This window comes from Pseudopipra pipra, chromosome 21 (genome assembly GCF_036250125.1).
Source record: "Pseudopipra pipra isolate bDixPip1 chromosome 21, bDixPip1.hap1, whole genome shotgun sequence".
Lineage (NCBI taxonomy): Eukaryota > Metazoa > Chordata > Aves > Passeriformes > Pipridae > Pseudopipra > Pseudopipra pipra.
The window spans coordinates 5,303,098-5,327,150 of NC_087569.1; the positions used below are offsets into that span (position 1 = coordinate 5,303,098).

The 24,053-nt window shown below is 51.6% G+C and overlaps 2 protein-coding genes across 5 annotated transcripts in view; both read right to left on the minus strand.

Annotated features, from left to right (window-relative positions):
• Positions 1 to 13,717, minus strand: part of LOC135425489 (NADPH--cytochrome P450 reductase) — a 28,993-nt gene extending 15,276 nt beyond the window's left edge. The window contains exons 1-3 of one of the 4 annotated variants that reach the window (XM_064677821.1): positions 13,638 to 13,717; positions 11,227 to 11,359; positions 930 to 1,122 (exon numbers count right to left, since the gene is read on the minus strand). In XM_064677821.1, the coding sequence (XP_064533891.1) occupies positions 930 to 1,108 (179 nt within the window). In that variant the 5' untranslated portion in view covers positions 1,109 to 1,122; positions 11,227 to 11,359; positions 13,638 to 13,717. Of the gene's footprint in view, positions 1 to 929; positions 1,123 to 6,418; positions 6,584 to 11,226; positions 11,365 to 13,597 lie in introns of those variants that run through there. The other 3 variants (XM_064677822.1, XM_064677823.1, XM_064677824.1) reach the window with 3 other exon arrangements.
• A 3,454-nt stretch (positions 13,718 to 17,171) lies between these two features.
• RHBDD2 (rhomboid domain containing 2) lies at positions 17,172 to 23,742 on the minus strand. Its single transcript, XM_064677826.1, has 4 exons — positions 23,526 to 23,742; positions 22,011 to 22,412; positions 21,497 to 21,647; positions 17,172 to 19,354 (listed from the first exon to the last, which is right to left on the minus strand). The coding sequence occupies exons 1-4, from the start codon at positions 23,725 to 23,727 to the stop codon at positions 18,937 to 18,939; spliced, it is 1,173 nt and encodes a 390-aa protein (XP_064533896.1). The 5' UTR covers positions 23,728 to 23,742; the 3' UTR covers positions 17,172 to 18,936.
• Between the last annotated feature and the right edge of the window lie 311 nt (positions 23,743 to 24,053).

The following is a 24,053-nucleotide window of genomic DNA, read 5'->3' on the forward strand; positions in this document are numbered from 1 at the left end:
CTCCAGAGAGGGCCACGTGCACTGACACACACAGTCCTCTCTGCTGCAGGAGTGAGAGGCAAAGTATCCCACCAATCCAAAGAAACACATTCCCAAGGCAAGGCTAAGCAGGCACGGACAGCTGTGCTGCTGCCAACCTCATGTGCACCCATGTGCACAAGGTTCCACAGCCAGGGTCACTGCTGCCCTTTAAAACCCTCCCAGCCAGAAAATGTACTTTCCATCCTCCTGCAACACCAGAAACAGAAGGATTGAGGTAAAAAGCCCAGCAGAAAACTGATGTTACTGTGAGGTAAGGAACTAAATGCACCCAGGTCTCCACCAGCATGGCTCAATCCTGGCCCTAAGCCCTTTGCAGAAGACAGGGTAGAACAAGGATTTCCCTCTCCAAATCCAGTCTCCTGATGCTGCAGTACCCTGGCATCAAAGCCAAGCAAGTTTCACAAGAGCAGCCAAGCAGCTCATCCCAGGAACTATCTCCCAAGACTATTTCTTTTCTTCATAGCCAAGGGTAGATAAGATTTCTGATAGGAAAGCTACTTAAAAGCAAGTCCACATTTCTCCAGATTTATCTAAATGTGACTTTTATCAGAAAAAAAACGAGAATAGCCAAAGCAATCCTTACGAGTTCTGAAGTACAGCCAGAGGGTTTCCTGCCTTGCCTTTTCCTGCCTTGCTTGGGAAAGGCCAATTCCCGATTTGGGCCACACGGTGGGGTAAGGCAGAACTGCAGCCTGGCTCCTCCCCCGGGATTTCTGCGTTGGGAGGGGAACACGCAGCTCAGAGGAAACATGAGGGAAGAGAAATATCTTTTGGGACTAGGTTCCCTCACCAGGGGCCTCCTGCAATCCAGCTGAGCCTTCCAGGACTCATCATAAGCACGACAGAAAGCTCCACTCCCACCGCGCTGCCTGAGAGTTGTTACTTACACTGTTTGCATTTTGGGCAGGTCGGGGAGTTCCTCCTTTTTCTTGCGGAAGAAGAACCAGTAAGTGAAGAGTCCGGTGATGAGGGAGATGAGGAACACGTCTGTCATGCTGAAGAGAGAGTCCTGCTGTGCAGTGCTGTCGGGAGGGGAGAGGTTTGGGTCCATCCTGGCTTCCCCCATGACGGTCAGAGGCACTGTAGGCAAGGAAACACAAATGAGCACCAGCGGCCACACAGTGCCATGGAAGAGCAACAAGGGTCCTTCAGAAAGTGGTTTTTGCTACACATTTAGTCCTGGGAGCACAAGGCTGCCCAACAACATCTTTGGAGAGAGGCCTTGCATCACAAGACTGCAGGATCCTTTTGTGTCCCACGGTGTCACACCAAGCTTTTCCCTTCCTGTTGCATCTGTGCTGATCCATCTGAAGTGATTTCTGCTCTCCCTCTACCAGCAACATCACAGCAGTCCCACAGGCCAGCCAGGGAGCTCAGCCTGATTCCTACTAAAGCCACAGCAAAACTCAACAGGGACTCATGGCCACCCTTTATTGAAGCCCTTACTCACCACAGAGCCCCTGGAGTGCTACTGGGAGAAGATCCCACTCTTCCAGCCACCCCACAGATCTAGGGCTTCCTCCCTCCTTCCCACAAGGTGACAGGATGCCCTGGACCCACTGTTGTGCTTATAAACCACAGAGCAGGACTGTGGCATGAAACGTCTGTGAGCATCCCCGCCAACATTACAACACAAAGGATGAACACTTCTGATTTAATATCCACCTCCATTGCAGGTGGATTTACTATCCAGCTCTTTTTGGGGCTCTGGCTTTCCAGTCCCATCCACTATCTCCTCTGGTTTACCTTCCATCTCCTTGAATTATTGCCTTCCACTCACCAAGGCAGAGTTTAAGCAACTTGTGAGCTGCCCAAGGCCATACCCAGGGTCTGTGGTAGCACAAGGATGAGCACCCAGCCCTCAAATCCCAAACCTACGGCCCTATGGCCCCATCCTTCCCCTGAGGATCCACCCATCACTCTCTCTCTCTCTCCCTCTGCCGTGCCAAAGCTCTGAACTCCTCTGACCCCAGTCCAGATCACAATATTATCTCACCAGAGGCAAGGACGCACTCTGTCCAAGTAAACAGATAATTACCTCAAAACTTGATTTGTAAGGGCAAAGTGTCTCTCTTCTTGTACTTGGGCACCCTGCCAACCCAGGGGACCATGGACATTTGAACTTCCACACAAAAAAGTGACTCAGAGCTGTGGTGGTGCCACAGGAAAAAAAGGACGTGTGCCATGGCTGAGCAGTGAAGGAAGAGCTAAGCCGTGACTGCCAGAGGAAAGCTCCCAGGCAGCTTTTCTGGGGGGGCTGAAAACAGCAGAAAATTCCAAGCCTGTGCCTGGGCTGAGAAATAAAAGTGACCAAAGCTTAAGGTTATGCTAATGCATTCAGGAGCTGGGATGAAAAGGGAAGGTGATGCTTAGGGAGATCTAACAAGGGAGACCAGGTACAGCAGAGAACAACCCCTTGTTGTTACCCTTAAAAGGAAACTCCAGCTCCAGAGAACATGAAGCCTTGTGCCAGAGGACACCAGCTATAAAAGGTGCCCTATGGAGCACAGGGAGAAGTCCATAGCAACCTGGCAGTGATCAGAGACAGGTCAGCAGACAGATCAGAGACAGCACTACCCAGGTAGTGCTCAACCCCCAAAGAAGTTTAATTTGGTGGAGAACTTGGAAAGTAACTATATTACAAAGGGCACTAAAACACCACTGGCAAAGCTTCCCATTAAATTCTCAGAGATGACACCAAGGCAGGGAGTTGGAAGAAAAATGTGAGTGATGTGACTACGGACAAGCAAATTGCACATTCCTCTCCATCAGGCAGGTCACCCTGTCCTCCCTCCTTGCAGACGGGCTTTCCATCACTGGATCTCGGAGCCAAGCAAGAGCTGGGTGTTATTTCTGTACAGCTCTAGACAAAACTATTAGCCAAAGCCCCCACAACTGGAGCTTAGTTGGCAAAAAGGCACAGCTCACAGCAGCATCCCTCTCCTCCTTCTCATCTGGTTCCAGTAAACCACCAAGGAGCTGGTCTGGCAACCAACACCAGGGGAACGCGCTGGTGGGGGAAAAATATTGCTGGTTTATTGCCTTCACTCCTGATGAAACCCCAGAACTTTTATTTATAAGCTCTTCCCCTCTTCCTCACTGCCACTCCACCTCACCTGTAGGAGGATCTCAGCCAAAATCTGCCAGGAAACCCACCCTCTCCTTGTTATCTCACTCATCACTTGGATTGTTCATTATGTCTCCAGGCAAAGAAGAGTTGCTGGTTTCCAGGGAGCCTCAGCTGCTGCCCATGCACAGCACAGACCCCTCCTCTTCTTCAGAGATGGAGGAAGCAGTGCCAGACACAGGCTGCCTGGATAAACATCTCCAACACTGCAAGGTGGGTTGGTTTTTTATCAGTGCCAGTTTCCACTGCCCAAATTCCACAAGGGTGGCCAGTTCCTCTCACACAGGGATGGCCATGTCAGTAAGATTATCCTCAGCAACAGCCTGTGTTTCACCCACTTTCCTTGAAAATCCCTTCCCCAAGGCACATGAGGCAATGACAAACCCTTGCTCAGAGGAAGCCATGAATAAAAACAAGGCTTGCAGGAGACCATGCTAAGCTGTTTTTGGGCAGAAGCTGCACCTCCTTCCCTTCTGAGCACCAAACCCAGCACCCAGAGCAGCTGAGCCCTAGGAAAGACTCCTTGCACAGAGCACAGCAGCCTCCCTTGTCACAAACTGCACATGGAGGAGAGTTCCAAGACAGACACATCTGTGGTGAGCAGCAGCCAGCCCAGAGTGGAAGGTACACAGGCTGCACAGTAATTCCCTCTTGGCTCTGGATAGCTCAGACATGGATATTCACCAACTGCCTTCACACAGGGCAAGAAGGAGTCTGTGCCCTCCTCAGCAAGGTGAGGGCTATGTCTCCAGCCAAAATTCATCACTGTGCCCAAATCAGCAGAGCTTCAGGCCTCCCAGGGCAGAGGAGACAAGCAGGAGCCAGAGGGGTTTGGCTTTCTCAATCCCCTGGACGTGGCCTGCTGTCCCAAGCAGGGATGCCTTGGAAAGAGGCATCCTCAGGGAGGCAGCTCCCAGGAATGCAGCGTGGTTGGATGCGGGGGTGGAAGCTGTGCTATCTCCTGGCCTTCACCACACTGCAGCTCTCCAGGGCTTCAAAGGGGAGCCCTACAGCTGCAGCCAGACCACACACTCACCCCCCAGAGCCAGGGAAGAGAACCATCTCTGGAGGCTTCTGGCTGTGGTGTGCAGAGCTCTCCTCTCTTCAGTCACAATCTCCACAGCACAAAGATTATATGCTGACCTCTAACCATGGAAGGAAACATGGTCATGGTCTTGTGATGGAAGCAAAGACGCAAAAACTGCTTTAGTGTTGATGATGGGCTCCCTCTGGTCTTGCCCATTTAGTTATTCAAGTCTTATATTCCAGCTAAAGGTTTTTCTTTTTGCTTTCCCTTCACCATCCCAACCCTGGGGAAAAGGTTCGCTCAGACATAGCAAAGGATGTGAAATTAGACCTCACACTTCTTTTTTTTTAAAAGGTTGTCACAATTCAGGAACTCACTTCACCCAGCACAGGAAGATTATTATTCCTCAGTTTATCTCAGTCTTACCTAGTTGGCTGTAACAATTATTTTCCAGAAGCAATTTTCCAGCAATTCATTTTGAAATACATTTTCTATCATTCTAACATCCAGTGAAGAGAAACCTGACTCTTACTTGAAATTTAACTACCCTGGGAATTATGCAGCCTCTGGAAGGACCCTGATAGAATCAGACCAGGTTTTTGAAGGGGAAAAGAAAAAAAATTCATGATGCAGAAGTAAAAGTTCCCCTGACAACAGTTTCAAGGGTGGTCATTTTATCCACAGTGTTTATTATATCTTCCATTAAGGTAAGACAAGACTTCCATATCCCTTTTTTTTTTTGTAATCGTGGCTCCAGTTCCTGGATCCCTGTTTATGCACACAGCAAAGCAATCACCCTCAGCAAGATGTGAGCACAGAGGAGTCACAATATTTTGAAAGATCACAATCAAGCAATGCTGTGTTTTAGCTCAGCTTTTCAGCCCCTGAATGCAGCTCCTAAATGTGTGAATCTGCTTGATACATGGCAGCTCACACTCACTCAAATCACTGGGGACCTTCCCTGCACATCTCCACGCTACCAAACACATGCTCTTCATAATCATGTTAAAAAAAACCTGTATTCCTAATTCTCACACACATATTAAAATATATATAAAATCAGTATTGCAACAGACAAGACAGGATGGGGAGCACTCTAAAAGCCAAATGATCAGCAACCCAAAGGGATCTATTCTCCCCCCTTGATCTTGCACACAGAGGATGGCAGCACCAGGAGATGGTGCAGCAGATGCCTCCAAAAGCACACTGGAGCACAGCACCACAGTCATGAAACATGGCTGGGAGGTTTCCCCTTCTGCAAACGTAAGGATGTTTCTGCAAGTCACATTGTACTATCTCCTAGTGGCCAAAAAGCGTTGGCTCTGAGGCTCAGCTGGCAGGAAGTTGGCTCTTTGTAAGCCTGAAGTAGACTTTTCTTTTTTTTTTTTTTTGTAATGGAATGTCCATGAGGAGTTTCGATTACCTCAGGACAATCTGACTTTTCAGTCTCAGACCAGGACTGCAGCCTGTGACTCTCCAAAAACAAGTGACCAAGCTGGGCTTGACTCTGCCCTGTGCCACCATCAGCACACCACGACCTGCAGTGTCAGCCTTGGTGAGAGGGAAAGGAGAAGGAAGAATGCTGACCAAGCACAGCTTGGGACTGCTCACTGCTCCCACCTCTGATAAGTGATCCCCAGGCACCAGCTGTAGCACCAAACAGCCCCCAGGATCAGCCTAACACAGCAGAAAGAGCTCCCCATGATTCCCACACACCCTACGGACGCTGCCTGCCCTGGCACGGGGCAGCACAGAGGCTGCACCTCCATCTCCAGTGCCCCTGAGCTTACTGAAACACCCAACAGGAGCCAAGCATCAGCACCCTTTGGACCCCTTCAGATAAACACAGGGGCTGCAGGTAGAACCTCTGTTTTGCAATACCTGCAGGAAAAAGCCCCACGATGACTGAGCCAAAGAGGAACTGCGTGACAAACCTGTGGGCAGTGCCATTAGTCACCCTCTGCCCTGGCACTGGTGCCAGGCTCCATTCAAAGGGAACTCAGCAGGGTGCAGGCAGCCAGAGCCTTCCCAGCCCACAGCAAAGTCCAGGCTGTCTCAGCTGAACACCAGCAGGGACAGCAGGTAGTGGTTAGAAGTCTAATCACCCCTGCAGCAACGAGCTTGACTTGTGTCTTGCAGCAACACCTTTGTGGTGCCAACACAAGCCCTGGAGCACCCATCTCCCCTCCAGTAGTCCACTTATTCCATCCAGCAACACTTACCAAAGGACTGCGATCCAGTTTCTCAGAAACAGGAATCCATGCAGGTCACCACCACATCTAACAGCAAAACACACTCAAAAAGCCACTGGCTCCTTCAGACCGGCTTTCTCCAGTTCAGACTCCCGGTAAGAGCCCCACACAGCCACACAGGGAAGGGGACAAAAGGGCACTGCTGGTAGAGGCAACTTGGCAGAGCACCCCTTGTGCTCCCTGCAGCCACGTGATGATGACCCTCATGTCCCTGACTCAGCACAGGCACTGCATCAGTGAGCACAGAGGAAGCACAGCTGTCACGATTTCCAGTGGTGGAAGCTCTGTGTGGCTGGGAATGTCAGCATTACCACCAGATCTGCCAGACCCCTCCTTCTGATCAGGAAGGACCACCTTGAATTCCACAGGTGCAGGTGGGTGTGCGTGAGCAGACCTCCCTTCCCACCACACACCTTGTCTGCCCCAGTGATGGCCCCTTCTCTTGTGCTGACCATGGCACAACACAGAGCAGCCTTGAGAAGAAGCCTTAAAACTGGGCTTTTTAAGTGAGAAACCAGTTATTTCCACTGGCATCATGGCACAACCCCAAAGACAACTTCAGGACAGAGGGGAGACACATGACAGAGATAAGCAACCACACCAGATGGAAAACTCCATCTCTTTGTACAGCGCTGACCTGCAGCCCAAGCCTTAGAAACAGCAGAAAAGCAGGAAGATTATAAATAGAAATTAAACAACTAAAACACCTGGGAGGAAAAAAGAAAGCCACTCTCACAGGTCTCTATTCCCAGGGCACCTGCAAAGCTTGTGGAGAGCTGGCACAGAAGGCAGCACCAAAAGGAAGCTGCAGTGGAGGAGAAGGAAGAGACTCACAAACAGGAATGCAGTCTTGTGACCAGCAAAGCTTTCTTCTTTCACCCACTAATGACACAAGACAGGCAGGTCACTGACTTGTGTCAGGAAGAGGAGCCCCACGGACACAAGGCCAGGAGGAAGGAGGGACGTGGCAGCAGCAGAAGGAGCAGGGCTGTGGTGCAGGTGGCATTTCTGCCCAGACTCCTGTGCCTGGTCTCCTCTGAAACCCACTGCAGCGAAGACTTTCTGCATGTTTGTGTGTGGTATTAGGCCAGGAGACCCTGGAGGCAAAACCAGATCTTCTCCCTCTCCTGAGTACAAATGCAACCAATTAGACTAAGAAATTCTGTTTACATCAGCCTGTGCCAGTCTTAAATTAGCTCTTTTCCCCTTCCTTTTTAGTAAAAGAAGACCTGGCAAGGAAAGTGGTCCTTTCCAAAACAAAAGCAGTACATGGAAGCAGGCACCCAGATCCAGGTTATTTAACATTGGCTTCACCAGCCCTTGGATCAGCCTTTTCTCCAGAGCTCTGCCATATGGAGATCACATTTCCCATCAACACCAGGATGTATCTGGCCAGATAAATGGCTGTGCTTTTCTGGTCTGCACAGGCTTCCTGTTTTGAGTGGGATCACCACACAGGTGAGTTCCTGGGCTCCTGGGGAAGGAAGGCACAGTGGGAAACCTCACAGCTTCCTTGCCCCAAGACCCTCCATTGGACCACGGGTTTACCGTGGAACAGGGCAGGATGACAAGCACGAGCCAGGGTTTGGATTTCACTAGGCATGAAGGTTCCCTACTCCTAGTGCTTCCCTATCACTTTCTTCCCACCTATTTAAAAAACCCCAACAATTCCAGCACATCCCACAACTTCCCATTAACCAGCAGCAGCTCAGTAAGGAAGGGTTGAAAAGCAGAGCCTCACACAAAACCAGGAAAGTGCCTCTGTGCACTGCCACCAGCTCAGAATTCCCAATCTAAACTGAGGCATTGGCTGCAGCAGCACCTAAAGCAGGGAAAGGAACACAAAAGCTGTTGGGTTTTTTTGTGAAGCATAAGTTATTCTCACTGTGCAAGGTCTCTTCTACCCAGACCCTGACACACCAGCTCAGACATTGGTAAAACTTCTATTTTAGGCACAAAACAGATGTGGAATGCACATCAGTCAGTCTGGATCTTGAAATACTGCATATTTGAGCTTTCACTGTCATACTTCCATGTTTTCTGGCCCACGGGTCTTATTCAAGGACAGCAGAGCAGCTGCAAAAGCAAGGAAGAGAACAAGAGGAACAGCTTTACTGAGGCAGAAAGCAACTCTATACTGTGGGTGTACTGAGGTGGGGCTCAGTAAGACCAGTACACTGAACCAAAGGATTTAGAGGCATTATTCAATACAAAAATTAATTCAAACTTGCCAAGCTGCCTTAAAAGAAAGCAACCCAGAATTACTAAATTTGCACACTTCCTTTCACCAGATAAAAGCCTCTCGACCTTTAGACAAGGGCATGAGGCATCTCACCAGCTTAGGCACCTTCCTTCACACAGATTAACATGAGCCAGCATATAAAAAAAGAGTTCAGGGTTACAGGGTAAACAAAACCTGAGAATGGCAGGTAAACTGACCCTCTTGTGAACCAACACTGTTCCCCAGTTTCCCCTCCCAGGGAGGGACAAATCCAGAGCACCACACCTCAGACATTGTTTGAAAGAGGAACAGGGGTCTCACCACCACCAATATGCAGGAGCTGGGACAAGTCTGCAGGAGTTTTAAACCACCCTCTTGCCAGGCTAGGCTGCAAAACCTCAGGAGCAGCCCATTCAGGCGTGGATTTTGCATGGTTCAGGTCCTGGTGAAGATGTTTTTTTAAGATCAAGACGAAAAATGGTATTTTTTTCAGCAGCCTCTTCTCCAAGTGCTGTGCCTTGTGCTGCCACAGCCATGGCTGGAATTTCAGCTCCTCCCAACAGGCCGTTTGCTCACCCTGTGCCTGAGTTTGTTGAGGGTTGGTGTGACTTTGCCTGCAACCTGTACAGGGAGGGAAGTGCTACAGATGGGATCAGTAACCAGAGACTTTGACCTCTTCCACCAGGAAGACTGAGGACAGCAAAACCCTCCAATGCTGCTCTCTTTTAGGAGGTTTCCTTTGAAACCAACAGCTGAAGGAGCATCACAGGGACATTGTTAAAAAGATCTGGCAAAGTTTCAGGGACTGTGAAGACCTTCGATCAGAACAGTATGTTTTGGGGATTTATTTATTTAAAGAAAACCAAGCCCTGTTTGTGTGGAGCTGGGACATGTTGTATTTATAAGGCAGCTTTCCTCTGAGGATGTGAGAGCTTTTCAGACATTACAAGCCTGTCTCCTATGTTGCTGTATGGGATGGAAGTGTGTCTGCATGATCCTTACATCCCATGGTAACTCTGGAGGAGAACTGTCCTCCTGCTCTGCCTGCCCTGTCAAAGGGTGTGCAGTCACCCCAGGACCCCTCCCTGCCTGCCATGGGTACAGCAATCTAATCTGGATTTCACTTTTTTGAACATTTGTGAAATACAGGCAACTTCCCAGCCCAGCCCCTGCAATCAACCACAATCACAGGCACCAGAACATCAATTCCATACCCAAAACGGATGCCCTCGTGCCAAAAAGGGACACAGGCCACAGGACATCAGACAACCCAGGGAATAAGAGAGGTCACAGGCTGAAAGGCTGATCCCAAGCTGCAAAAACCACAGCTCTCCAAATCCCCAGCACAATCAACATAAACAGAAGACACTCGACACAGGATTTTTCTTTCCTTTTGTAACACAGGTTGCTCCTCTTACCTCCTGAAATTATGCACAGAGCCCTGTTACACAACCAGGGCTTGCACAATCCTCGCAGGCATTTTATCAGCTTGCTCCTCCAAAGCTTGGAGTTAGCTGGAACCCAGAGATGCAGCAATGACCCGTGAAAGGGGTGAAAGCCAGTCAATTGATGCGTTTCACAAGCAACCACGCAGCAAGACCCAGTGTACTTGCCAGCACCGCCAAGTCGGACCCACCAACTCCCTGAGCCGGTTGCTAAACCTTCCCTGCACACTTCCCATGCACTGCCAGAGCCAGATATCCCCAAGGAGAAAAACCCCACCCCATCTTTAACTCCAACCCTCGCCCGTCTACTCCTCCACACAGCAAGAAAGGAAGGTAAATTAGTCAGTAACTCTACAGACGTGGCTGATAACTAAGCAGAAACACTACAATAATCTGCTGCCACAAGTCAAACTCAGCCACTCTTTGGACTTGTGGCCCTACAGAAGCCACCAGAGATGGCTTCTGGTCTTTCTGGATTACGTGAGCAATCAGCAGCACACAATCAGCTTGAATGTCTGCTTGGGGATAAGCAGCGAGAGATTACGAGCAGCCTGTAATTATTTGTTCTGATCTATGAAATCTCAAAGCCTATAAAAAAGGAATCTTGGCAGAGGTGCACCTGTCACTGCAGGGCTGGTGACTCACCCTCCACAATACCGTGGACAAAGTAGTCTCATTACTGGGATCAATTGATCACATTGGGAAAGCACCTTATGCAAGTTCTACGAATTGTGTTTTTAGAGGCGGGAGAGTTCACATCAGGAAACAAAACAAAGTTCAGTGTCCACAGAGATAACTGTGGGTGGTTTTCTTTTATACCAGAGGAAAGGGATGGGGAGGAGATGGCAGGAGTGAAGACCTGAGCAGGGAAGCCTTTTCCCTAGTCTGCCAGAACTGAGCAAACACACAATCTTTGCTGCATCACAACAGGCAAAGGAGAGAGCAAAGATCAAATGGGATTTCAGTCAGACACAGTTCCACATGTTGCTTTTGCTGAGGGTGAACTGGGTAAAGAAACCATCACTTCCAGCACCCACTGCCAGCCACCCTACCAAACCCAACTGCACCCACAGACACTCCACAACCTTTGACAGTCAAAAGAAAGGGGTTACCTTGCACTTATGTATCTGCAAGCAAGCGCTGATGGGGCCTGTGAGCTCCAGCACGAAGGGTGGAGAGCAGCAGGGAAAGCCTCCCTCGAGACAAGACAAGTTCTGGTCCTATGGCCCCGTCGAGCTGCTCCAGCTGCTCTGGAAGAAACAAACTAAAAGTTGCAGAAGGCACTTACTTGCTCAACCCTGGCTGCCCACAAGGCACCACCCCAGAGATTGTTGACTGAACATGAGGCACCTGCACAGTGATGACAAGCAAGAGATTTTTCTCTGTCACAAACTGAGCAGGACTAATTAACAGAGGGTTAAGTATGACACTACCCTCTCCATCCTGCCCACTCTTCACCTCACTCTCCAAGGCTTTCACACCTGAAGATTAAAAGAAAGCACTCAGTTGTGTCAGTTGGTGTTTCTTCCTGTAGCACCTGTATCCTCCCTGCTTTACAGAAACCTGTTTTGCAAATGAGTTCTCATGCACCGTCACATCCACATACAACACTCTGTGCTGTGCACACCCTGGTTCAGTGCAGTCAACCAGCACATGATGCACCTGAAGAAAAACCTGTGCTGGGACAATGCTGGGCTCTCCAGGAAGGGTCTGGCTCACCAGCCCTTCCCAGACAAAACACTGATTTCCTCATCTGCAGCACGTTAATCACCGAGGTACTTTGCATGTGTGCAACAGCTCATCGGGATTTCTCAGAGAATCAGAGAAATACTGGAAGAAAGCCCCAGGCAAAAGGGATGTGTGCATCCCTGCACCCCAGTCAGCACAGCTCTGCTGCCTAACAAAACACATGAAGGCCCACAGCTCCTCTGGACAGCCCACACAGAGTGTAGAGCTCTGTGTAAGAGGGGATGTCCCCACCTACGCTATCACTGAGGCACTTCCAGATTTCAGAAACAGAGACCTGACCCTTCCTTGTGCTTTTCCAGCTTCTCAACTGGATGTATGTTTCTGCTTTTTAAAAAGAGCCGTAGAGGTACAACCCCAAATTTCACTTTTTCCAGACTCACATCAGAAAGCCTCAGTGATCCCTCTTCTCCGTACACATTCCACTAAGCATTCCTATTTCTTTTACACTCTGAAAGGTAACCCAAGGTCTAAACACTGACAGAACAACACACACTCCACCAGCAGTGCTTACTCCTGCAAGTAAGACAACTTCCTAAGAACCAATTCCACACTGATGACTAACTCCCAAAACTGTCATCCAGGTGTCTTCACCCCCTCCAGCCTTAATATTCCCAAACAGGGGGTTTTCCATTATTTCCTTTGACAAGCACATTCCCTAAGTGAGTAACTTCACTCTCCCAAGCAATTTCATCAGGGAAAAAACAGGGGCAAAGAGTCTTCCCACACCCCAGCAGCTTATAAAGTTAAATAGGTGGAACAACAGCTAAGCAGCCCAGCCTGCAGCAAAGGTGCAAGTTAAATGCTGGGAACGTTCTGCAGGGAAGTGCCAGAAAATTAAGCTCATTAAAGGCTTTTAACCAGCAACAGCCTGAGACTGGGTAAGTCTGAGCAACCCTTCAGTGCTGTGGAATTAAGACAGGGCAGGCATCACCCCCCTCCCTGGCTGCCCACCCTGCCTCACATCCCCTTCTCAGCCCCACCACGGGGTGACGGTCATCCCCCTGCCCCACAGGCCCCGGGGAGCCAGGTATGATTGGGGTACCCCAAATTACAGGGGGCCACTCATGCCAGCCCCCCGTACAGGGGACCCTGGTCACACCAGTCCCCCCAGTAACAGAGCACTCAGTTACACCAGACCCCCCAAATAACAGAGGCCTCTGGTCATCCTAGTCCCCTTCAAACAGGGGATCCAGTCACACCAGACCCCCCCAAACAAAAGAGGGCTCTAGTCATCCCCATCCCTGCCAAATAACAGGGGACCAGTCACATCAGACGCCCCAAATAAAAGGGAAGTCTGGTCATCCCAGTCCCCCCAACACCCTGAATAAGAGAGACCTCTAGACATCCAAATATCCCCCCAAAGACAGGGATCCAGTCACACCAGACTCCAGATACCAGGATGACCAGAGGGTCATCCCAGTCCCCCCAAATAAAAGAGGGTCCATTCACATCGAACTCCCCCCAAATCACAGCGGGACCACTCACTACAGCCTCGCCATACGCGGGACCTCAGTCATCCCACTCCTCCCAGTCACATGGAGCCAGCCACACCAGTCCACCCAGTATAAGAGGGGCACCCTCGTCTCGTCCCATCCCATCCCATCCCATCTCACCCATCAGCGGATGCCCACCCGCCCCTCCCCACCAGAGAAGACACCAGTGGCGGAGCCCAGCCCTCCCTCAGGCATAGGGGACGCCCGAGCCCACCCCTCCTCATCCACACGATCCCGGTACCCCGCCGGTCCCCGGTGCCGCCCCGGAGCCCCGCACCCACCGCCGGCCCGGCCCGTTCTGTGCCCGGCGGCTCCCGCAGCCCCGGCGCGGCCGGCACGTACCGCGGGCCGCACCACTCGGCCTTACGCGCGGGGGGAACACGCTCCGCCCCTGCCGCCCGCCAATAGGCTGCGAGCGCGCCGACCAGAGGAGATCCCCCCTCTGCGGAGGCGCATTGGTACGGCCCCAGGACTGCGGGGTCTTAAAGGGGCGGGAGCGCTGGGGCGGGGCGGGAGGAAAAGGGGGTCGGGGAGGTTTGGGGGTCCCGGTGGGTGTAAGGAGGGGTCAGGGTTGGGGCAAGGTAAGGAGACAGCAGTGGAGCAAACGTTGTATTTGGGGGTGAGGGTGGGGGCCAGAACTGGCGTTAGAGTTCAGATCTGGTTTGCAGTCGAGGTGGGTTTAAGGTCAGGGCTGGGGTCATGGTGTAGTCGTGTTTGGGGTCACGGTTGCGTCACGGGCTGGGGTCGGTTTTGGACACAGGCTGTGCCTGAGCCAGGACCCCCACACCCAAGAACCCTGTCTGTGGCCACGTGCGGTGTCTGTGTGCACATGGTGGTGCTGCTGTGGGACCCCCCAGAACCTCCCAAGGTCCCTGCCCTGGTGCAGGGCCCAAGGGGGGTCAAGGGACCCCAGGGTAGAGGCTGGAACCTGATCACTGCCTCCCCTCCCTGGGACCCGGGGGGCTCCCCGCCCAGTTTACAGCCAGCACAAGCACATGCTCGTGATTTAACCGCAGACCACATGTTTTAGATGTTTTGGGGCGGCCTTTCTCTCAGCACTCGTGCTGCCACCACCAGGGAACTGCACAAGCAGCTCCAGAAACATCCCCAGCAGTCCCAGCGGGACATTTTGCAACTCAAACCCCCAGACCCTGGGTCTCACAGACACGGAGGGACCACTGCTCTCCTCTCTCCTTTTTTTGAGAAGCTGGGTCACAGCTCTGCTAAGTCCAGCCTGGCCAAAGCCAGGCACACGGCTCGCCCTGACCCCACCGAGCAGCCCCAGGCCACGTGGGGTCACACGGGACTGTGTCCCCTCCCTCCGCCAGGCACTGGCACATCCAGAGTCACCATTCTGACACTGTCACTGTGTTGGCGCTCGCTGCAGAATCAATAAAACCCTCAGGGAAGGTGCAAAGTCCAAGCTGGGGCTGGCAGGCACGTGGGGAGCCACGAGGGGTGTGAGGAGGGGGCACGGACCCAAAAAGCACCAGCTCTGAGGCAGCGGTGCCCAGGGCTGCAGGAACACCCCCTTTCACGATGGCATCCAAGCAGAGAGTAGAGGGGTGTAAGATCACCTGGGCACCACTGCCACCTGCATCAGTTTTGGGATCAACCCCATGGAATTGCCCCGGAGTGGCTCTGGTCTGTGACTGTGCCCCGTGGGGTGAATGGCCGCGGGTTAAAGATCACAGTGGCACTGATGGGACGGCAGGACAGTGCAGGCCCTTGGTTTGGGGTCATCCTATTGGGTGCCTGGACTGTGAACAGGCATTATAGCACAGCCTGGCCCGCTCTGTGCCAGCAGGGAAGGGGCTGGGGTCTCATCACACCCAGCCCAAACTCCCCCTGGGGGAAAAAGCAGAGCTCTGCCAGCCCACAGGGACCTGTTGGGTCACTGCTTTGTCACCACACCTATTTCTCCCATCTCTCCAACTCTCCTCTGTTTCCAGCACAGGCTGGGGCTGAACTTTTGGCCACGGAACCCTCAACAGTGCCAGCAAACAGGCTGGGGCCCCATGGGACAGCCATGAAGGTGGTGTTTGGCAGAGTCCTGGCCCTGGCACGGGGAACCTGGCCCCCAGTCAGGATAACTGCATGGGTGTGCTTTGCCACGAATAAATGAGGGATAGGAAAGCAAAGGAACACAGACCTGTTTTTCCTCCAGCATCAGTGTGTCCTGCCAGGCCTCCCCACTCTGCAGGACCCCCCTCTTGCTCCTAAATGGGGCAGCAATGCAGATCCAAGTCGGTTCTGCTTTCCTCATATACCCCCCATGCCTTTCCTCTTGCACCATAGTGGGTGCAGAAGAGCAGAGAGGATGGAGCTGGGCTCTTCCAGAGCATCCTTCCTGCATCAGGATGACTATCCCAAGCACAGGGAGCAGCTGGCTCAGCTCCCAGCACTTGTGCCCAGAGTTTTGTCACTCTGCAGTGACCCTCTCAGGACAGGGGGTCAACCCAAGGGGTGTTCTGGACTCTCTGCACACCCTGATTCCGGGGCAGATGCAATCCTAGCACTGAATGAAGTGGCCTTTACTCGGAATGCACCAGGGGCACAGAATAACAAAGCTCCAGGGACAGCACGTTCCCAGTGGCAGCCATCCCGGGCTGAACTGGGAGGTTATTGACTTTTTTCTTTTTTTTTTCCCCCCCCCCCCCCCCCCGTCCTCCTTTAGGAACTTCCATTCTCTGTCTCCCCACCAAGGAAATGAGCTGGTACTGCAACATGCAATGAGTAACATTGCTGGGAGCTCAGTGAGGCAAATGCCAAAGCCCAGTGAGCTGATGACTTTCACCTCCCTCTCTCCCAAATTTAATTCCTCCTCGGAGCCTTAAACACATTTGGAAATGTCTCATCCCAACACTTTTCCTCCCTCCCAGCAACTTCCCTTCCCTGGGCAAGGAGTTCTGAGTTTGCCACCAGCCCTGGGGAACTGGGACTTGCTTGGACTCCACTGCTGGAGAAGCAGAAGGTCCCTGGCTCATTTATACAACAGCGTTTCACTGTGAAACAGCTGCCCTCAGGAAAGCAGGGAACAGACCTCACTAGAAAATAAATCTTCACAAACATCCATCTGAAGGGCACTGAAGGTACAACACATTGCACTGGACAAGTAGGTGCAGCTGGACTTGGAACAGCCCTGGGGACATGGTGAAAGATGCAGAGATCAGAGAGACCAAGTGATCTGCCAAGGTCACTCAGAAGCTCCTAATAGACCTGGGAGCAGAAGGAAAAAAAAACCCAAATTGTGGTTTTGTCCCTATGGCAGGTCCTGCTCACCTGGAAGGCTGTGGCAGTTGTCTTGTCCCAGCATGGAAAGGTTACAGTGGCTGGTGCTTGCTCCTTCCCAGGCAGGAATGTCCCCGCACTGCCGTGGCCAAGGGGCCCGGCTCACCCCCTGGAAGGAGGTTTGCTGTCTGTTCCCCGGGATCGGGGCTGTTCCGGCTGCCGGCAGCGACACTGCGGTGACTCCTACAGGCCAGGGCTTCCTCCGCCACTACGAAACCAGGAAACTACTCCCTGGAAACGTGCCATCCCTTTGACAGCTCTGCAGGGAGAGCGAATCTCTCATCAGATCAGCTGATAAGAGTTGGAAAGGAAAAATAACCGGCTTCCAGCGTTTTCCAGGGTGCAGTTCCACTTGTCCCCAGTGCGCGTCCAAAGCCCCAACCTGACACGGAGCTGGCACCCGTCAGCCCATCCCACAGCCCATCCCACAGATCCTGCCCCACAGATCCCACCGTGCCCAGCCCACCACCCGGAGGGGCACGCTCCACATCCCCGTTTGAAAGCAAACCCAGAGACCATAACAATTCGTCTTTCAGATTCTATTTCCAGTTCCCAATTTGGAGGTATACAACATTCATGATTGCTATCAATGCTCATCACCCTCCTGGAAAAAATCAGTGATAAAATTCCTAGGTTTACAGGCAAGGATTTCACAAGGAGGAAAAATCAAGGCACTAGCAGAGAGTGGAGTATCAACATTTCAATGTTATCTCTAGCATTTCTTTCCTGGTATTAAAAACATGCTTTTAAATTCCAAACAAGCTCCTTATCCCGCTCTTGCTCCACACTAAACACATAACAATGCAACTGCTGTCAGCAGGAAAAACAGGACCATGAAGTCAATTCCATTTGTGATCCCGTGGAGGAGTGAAAGGCCCTCAACTCCAGCCTCCTGGAGAAGTGGCTGTACAGCAACAAGGGGCTTCCTCAGACATTGATGATGGAAAAATCAAAGGGGCATGGACTTGCTTTGGAACATGCAGCTGCCAGAGCTGCCTCTGGTCAGGCTCACTGGGAGCACAAAGGAGCCCTGAGGCTGTTGTGTTTCTGGGGAGGGGTGAGGCACTGCAGGAACATCTCCAGGAGCAGTAATGGCATTTTGTGCTTCATGCACCACTTTTTTTTTGGAACACAACAAAACTGAGCACAGCCGAGGGCAATAGTTGAGATCCTGGCTGATTTACAGATACAGAGACAGCAGATTCCTCCTGGGCATGGCACAGGGCAGCAGCTACACAGCTGGGAATAACACTCAAATCTCAGCAACTCGACCAAACTCCTTCATTACAGCCACACGAAACCAAACAGTGCATCCTGCTCCAAATCCTTTGCTGAAAACTCCCCTCTCCCACACACCTGCCCACCAGCTCCCAAGAAAACAGAGAGAGATTGTGCTAATATTGGTGGGTGAGACTTCTAATGCTGAGCAGTGTGAACACCCCCAACAGCACTGCTGCATTCCTTGGATTTATAAACATTTGCTCCACAAATGGCCAAAATTCATTACTGAAGAGTTTCCCCACTACTTCCCATGCATGTGAGGTGCCCTTATCGACAAGTGCTGGTGACACAGGCTGAGCTGGTGCAGTGCTATCAGAAAATGAAGGCAACATGTTGATGCAGTCACAGACTGCAGCTAAGAAGGACCTTGAGCATTTTAGGGCTGTGTTTTGTGGTGGCAGAAAAGGATGTTCTGTGTTCTATCCTCTTGCCTCAGCTTGGTTTAACAAGCCCTCTTCATGGCACTCTTTTAGTGGGGAAGTCACCAGTAGAACAGACATCTGTTGAGTCCTCCTCCACTCAAATATTAAGTTATACACTAAGGCTTGCCCAATTCCCACCTCTTTTGGGTCCTAGCTACATCACACCTGTAAACAAGACAGGAGTGTAAATGGGACATGAGCTTTTTGCTGCAGCCTAGCTAAACTCCAGTGTTTTGACAGTGAGATTCCCACCTTGACTCAAGGAAGCTGGTGCACTGGAACTCCAGTGGCAGTGTGGAAAAAGCCAGCTGCTAAACGCAGCAATGAAAAAAGACTTCAAAAGGATGAGAAGTACACAGAGCTGATACAGTCCTCACCCCCAGCAATATCTAAAAGTAAAAAAACAATTATAAAGGAAATACAATCCAAGTAGCCTGTGCCAGGGAGCAGGGAAATGGCTTACATTGGAGCTACCAATGCATTCCAACAGTCACCCCAGACCCAGCAAAGATGCCAGCAATGCACTGCTGTGTGAGCATCACAGAGTGGTCCTGCCCCTGTGTGAGTCCTGATGCTCCCTGGAGGATCAGTACACTTGGACTCTGGTAAATTCAGCTGCAACAGGAGGCGCTGTGGGTGCTTGCTGAGCACCAGCCAGGGGGCCCAGGCCCGCGGGTGGCTGTGGGTCAGTCGGGCACACGCGCTGAGGGGGACAGAACGTGCCCAGCTGGCAGCGCTGTCCTGGGGAGGCTCCCACATGGGCCTGCCCACAACACTCTCCCCAGGCACCTCTGGCTTGGCAGTGGGAAGAACTGAGGCTGTGTCCTGCAGCGTGGCCCTGCTGAGATCCCTCGTGTCCCGGCACACGGCCATGTCCCGGAGCGCAGCTGTGATGAAACCCCTGGCTCTGAGCATTGGGATGCTGCATCTGGGAAGCAGGAAGAGCTGGAGGCGAAGGGCAGTAGTAGCTTTGGGTGGGGTAAGTGCCTGGTACAGGGTTAATCCTGGGCAGGAAGAAAACAGAAGGTTACACAGTGCTCAGAACTGGCATTGCCTAATTAGCGCTGGAAGTGCCCTGGGGGTTGATTTCCTCCTGACCAGCGCTCAGAGAGGTCACTGCAATCCATCAGAGGGATTCACTACAACAGAAGCTCTTATTCTAAGCAGCACTTGAGTAAAAAATAGGTTTACTGGCTTCCCAGGACAGATGTTCCCACTCCCAACCCACGCCATTTCCACACCCACTGAACAAGCGTGGTTCTTGGCCCCAGACTCTTTGTGCAAGGAATGCACAAAAGCCAAACTTCAACGTGCTTTGAGATTCCAGGGCACATCCTCCCTGCCCTGTGAGGGACACATCTGCCAAGGCATTAATCAGGAGAAGTCACAGCTGCCAAGTGTTTATGAAGAAAACATAAAGGCCCTTGGTGCGAGTAAGAGCCCAGAGTATAAAGCAAAAAAAGAGAAGGAGGAGAGAGTTAGAAGTTAAATTAATTATTCAGAGGCAAGGGCTAGGAAGTCTTTGCCAGCAGAAGGGATGACTCATCCAGCCAAAACAGGAGAGAGGCAATCTGCCTAGAAGCTGAAGCCTTTGGGACTTCAGGAGTGCTGCTCAGCCCACGCACAACACGCAGATGAGTGCTGAGAATCAAGTCAATATTCATGAATCCATGACTGCCAGATTCCCAGCAAGAACAAGAGACTGGCTCAGCCTGGGGTGTTCAGGCTTAGGTTTTTGGTTTTAAATTATTAATTTGATTTTGGGTTGGGGTTTTTTTTTAATTTTATTTGTGGATACAAACATGATGCCAAAGCCTGGACCTCCTAGAAATGTGTCCTGCCTGGTGGCAAGTTGGTGCCTGAATCTTATGAAAATTTAAAAAGAAAACGAATCCCAAGTTATTAAAAATCAAAATAATCAACATGAAGCTGCAGAAGCACATACAGAAGTTGTATCTAAGACACAGACATGCAAATTTAGCTGCAGCAGTGGAAGCATTCTAGAAACACCTTCCCACGCCCTGTTGGATAGTCAAATATTCATGTAAGTACCTTTGTGTCACAACAGTCTCTGTCACCTCACCAAAGGAAGCAGGTTTAGACCCTGAGGTGCTGTGCACAGCAGGATTGGACTGATGCTGGCACAGGCTCAGCATGGAGACAGTCCCACCTCCCAAAAGCTGCATTTGCACAGGAAGGAGAGACTAAAAACACAAATGCTGCTGGATCTGCCTGCCCTCCCTGCAAGCACTCTCATGTTTGAGTGCCCTGATGGACCTGAGGGACACTCCTGCTGCAGACAAGGGTTGGTTTTATGGCTTCCCAACGGGTGAGGGTAATGCAAACACCTGGGAATGCTTCCACTTTAAATAAAGCTTTACAATGAGCTGAAGGCTTAAACAATACATAGAATTTAACCCTTAACAGAAAACTACCCTTTCTCTGCGAAGCTGAAATGGCACCTTAGAACAGGTAAATATTTGACCTACATTTTCATGCTTTTTAGAATACAAGTGAGTTCTCATGGCTTGTGATAATACATAAACTTAAAACCACTCCTGAACGTCAGCCAAGGGCCCCAAGGGTTTTTTTTTCAGTAAAGCAACATTGCCTTGACACTGAAAACCTGCTGAAAGGCTAAAAAAGACCAAAAGGTCTACACTGAGCTTTGTAAGTGATACCTTTGATTTATAATGCTCTGCTCCTACATAGGTTTGGACACAACTCACTTCACAGCATTCCTGGGAGGCGAGGTGGGGCAAATAAAGATAGGGATCACACCCTAGGGAGCCACACAGCCAGGAATAAATGCCTTAAACCCTAATTCCAGGGCAGAGTTACACAACTTAACTTTCATGTCAGCCAGAGCTGCAATACCTTTGCATGTGTACACACACTGCCCTTGCAGCAAAGGAGAGGTCTTTCACCTCCATTCAGCTTTCACTAAAGACCTGGTTGAGTTAATGAGTGGTAATTTATTAGTCCCAGTAATGTCACCAGTGTAACATCAAAGGGTGACTCTGCCCCCTCCCACACCCACAGTATGAACTCAACAAATGCAATCTAGCTTTTAAAGGTGATTTAGAGCCTCTACTCACACTTCAAAATTCCCCTATAAGATCTCCCACAGGAGCTCCTGTACTTACTTGGTGCTGTCAGAGGCTCTTCTCTCTGCTAAGGACCCTGGGATGTATTTCAGCCCTGGGATCCTCTTCAGCAGAGTGAAAGGGAACACCCGGTCCAGCTTAGAGCCCACTGACTCCGGAAAATCCAGGCAGAAACAGTAGCCAAGACCATCTGAAGCCAGGAGCGTGTTAAGGAGGTCTGCAGACAAAACACAGTCACTTCTAACACAGCCACACACAATCCTCCTCTGCCCACAAACCACTTTTCCTGGAGAATTCTCCCAGTTCCGCCCAGCACCACGTTCACAGATCATCGCCCTCCTCACTCCACATTCTCTGTGTGCACAAAAGTCACTGGGGAAGGGGAAGAAGGAGGTGAAAAACCAACACGGGATGAGCAAAGCCAGGGAGGGTTTAATGCAGAGCAAGAGCCCAGGAAACACCATAAAACCAACAACGAGAACCACAGCACCCCGTTCCCATCGCGAACCGACGATCCCGCTCTGGCTTGGAGCTTCCCACTTGGAAAGGATACAGGCTTCCCCAACCAGGAGCCCACACAGGTTACCCAAGAGAGAAGAGTGGGGGATAAAGCATGCCACGCAGAGCACAAACCAGGGCACCAGCACCACTGGAACCCTGCACCCAAAAACCAGAGTCCTCTTCATCCGCGAGCGGGTGGTGGACACACCCAGCATGGCGAAAGCCACTGGCAGGAATCCTTTGGCATCTCCCACCTCCCACACCCGGGAGACAAGGGGCTCCAGGAGGAGGTAGAGGAGGGCAGAGAGCACGGAGAAGGTGATGGTGAGGAAGCAGTGCTTCACTGTGCCCACGTTCCTCTCAAAGCTGCCGGCAAAGTACCAGATGGCAACGGCACCACAGGTCAGGGAGACCAGGTCTTCATAGACAAAGATGTGGGTGACCAACCTGTGAACTGAGCACAGACAGACACAGCTTTTAATTGCTTTAAACCACAGTCACAGGCTTGAGCAGAGGGAGGGAGAGAGAGAGCCCACGGGATTAATTAATGGCTTTCCTTTCTATGCTGGTGTAGAAAAGAAGGAATTCAAGGCCTTTAAAACCAGGCATAAATAACAAGATAGAGTAAAACAAGTGCTATCTTGGGTGTCATAAACATATGGGCTGACTCTTTGGTGCTTCCTGGGAAGCTGCCTGGAAAAAAGCAGCAGCATCTGTAGTATATTTCAGTCTCATTAAAAGAGAAGGCAAGAGACATAAAAATAGATGTTATTATAACAATGATTTTGGCAAAAAAACCCCACTCCTTAAACTGCTGGAAGGCTGACTTTTCTCACCAAACCTCACACCTCAGAAGTGCTCCCAGGCCTTTTGGATAGCTGTTCTCCTGGGCATTCAGTGAGGATGGAGGCTAAGAGTTCTCCACCTCCCTCCCACCGACCTCAGCCCCACAGACAGAAAAACAGCAGTGAAAAATAAAATAATCCATGAAGAAATGTGAGGAGATGGTGGATTTCACCCATCAGCTCAGAGAAACCAAACACTGCCAAAGAAAATCACTGCACAGGGGTGAGCTGGCACATGGGAATTAAAAGTGTGATAAAAATCATCCTGGAAATACTAGAGGCACAGAGGAAAGCAAATCCCTCAAGATCCTGGAAACACACTCATACTGTGCTTAGTGTCAGAAATAGGGGTAAAGGGGAGCAGCCTGATGTAAGGGAGCTGAGATGGGTGCCCAGGTCCGGGAAGAGCATGGACAGCGGGAGGAAAAAGGAGCACGGAGAGGCGGGACACAGGGGGAGCAGCGGGCTCAGGGAGGGGCTTGAGGAAGTGCCCAGAAATGGGGGCTGAGGGGAGGGACCAAGGGGTCCTGAGCAGGACGCGGGGATGGCCCGGAGAGGGAACTCACAAAAACTCCAGTGGGGATTTGAGGGAGACCGGGAATGCGAGAACACAAAGGCTCCGTCGGGGATTTGGGGAAGGTCTGATATGGGGGACCCACGGAGGGGGGAAGACAGGGGGGACCAAGAAGGCAGCGGCTGCCCCGCGGGCGGCCCCCGCTCACCTTCCCCGTCGCGCAGGGCGGTGGGGCGCAGCACGGCGGCGGAGCGGGCGGCGGGGACACCCCGCAGCATCCCGGGCGCGGAGGCCCCGACCGAGAGCAGCACCGTGAGAGCGGCGGCGGCCGGCAGCGCCCTGGGCGCCGCCATTGCCACCCCGCGCGCCCGCCGCTTCCGGCCGCCGCCGGAAGGCCTGGGCGTTACCATGGCAACGCGAGGCGCTGCTCGCTACCATGGAGACGCGCGGGGGTGGGGTTCTTCCCCCCCCCGCCTTCTTTTGAATTTTTATTTAATTAGTGGGGGTTTTAGCTTGTCCAGAAGGGGAAAATATCCCCGTGGGGAGGTGTGAGGTCTCGCTGGGAGCCTACCTGAGCTGGGTCCGGGCCTCCCCATGAGCAGCTGCTCTCAGGTGCAGGAAGCCCAGCCAGGCCAATGAAGCCCCCGCCCCCCCACACCGTGGGGTCAGGCTGCTGAGAATCACAGAATCACAGGGTCAGTGAGGTTAGAAAAGACCTGTGAGATCATCTAGTCCA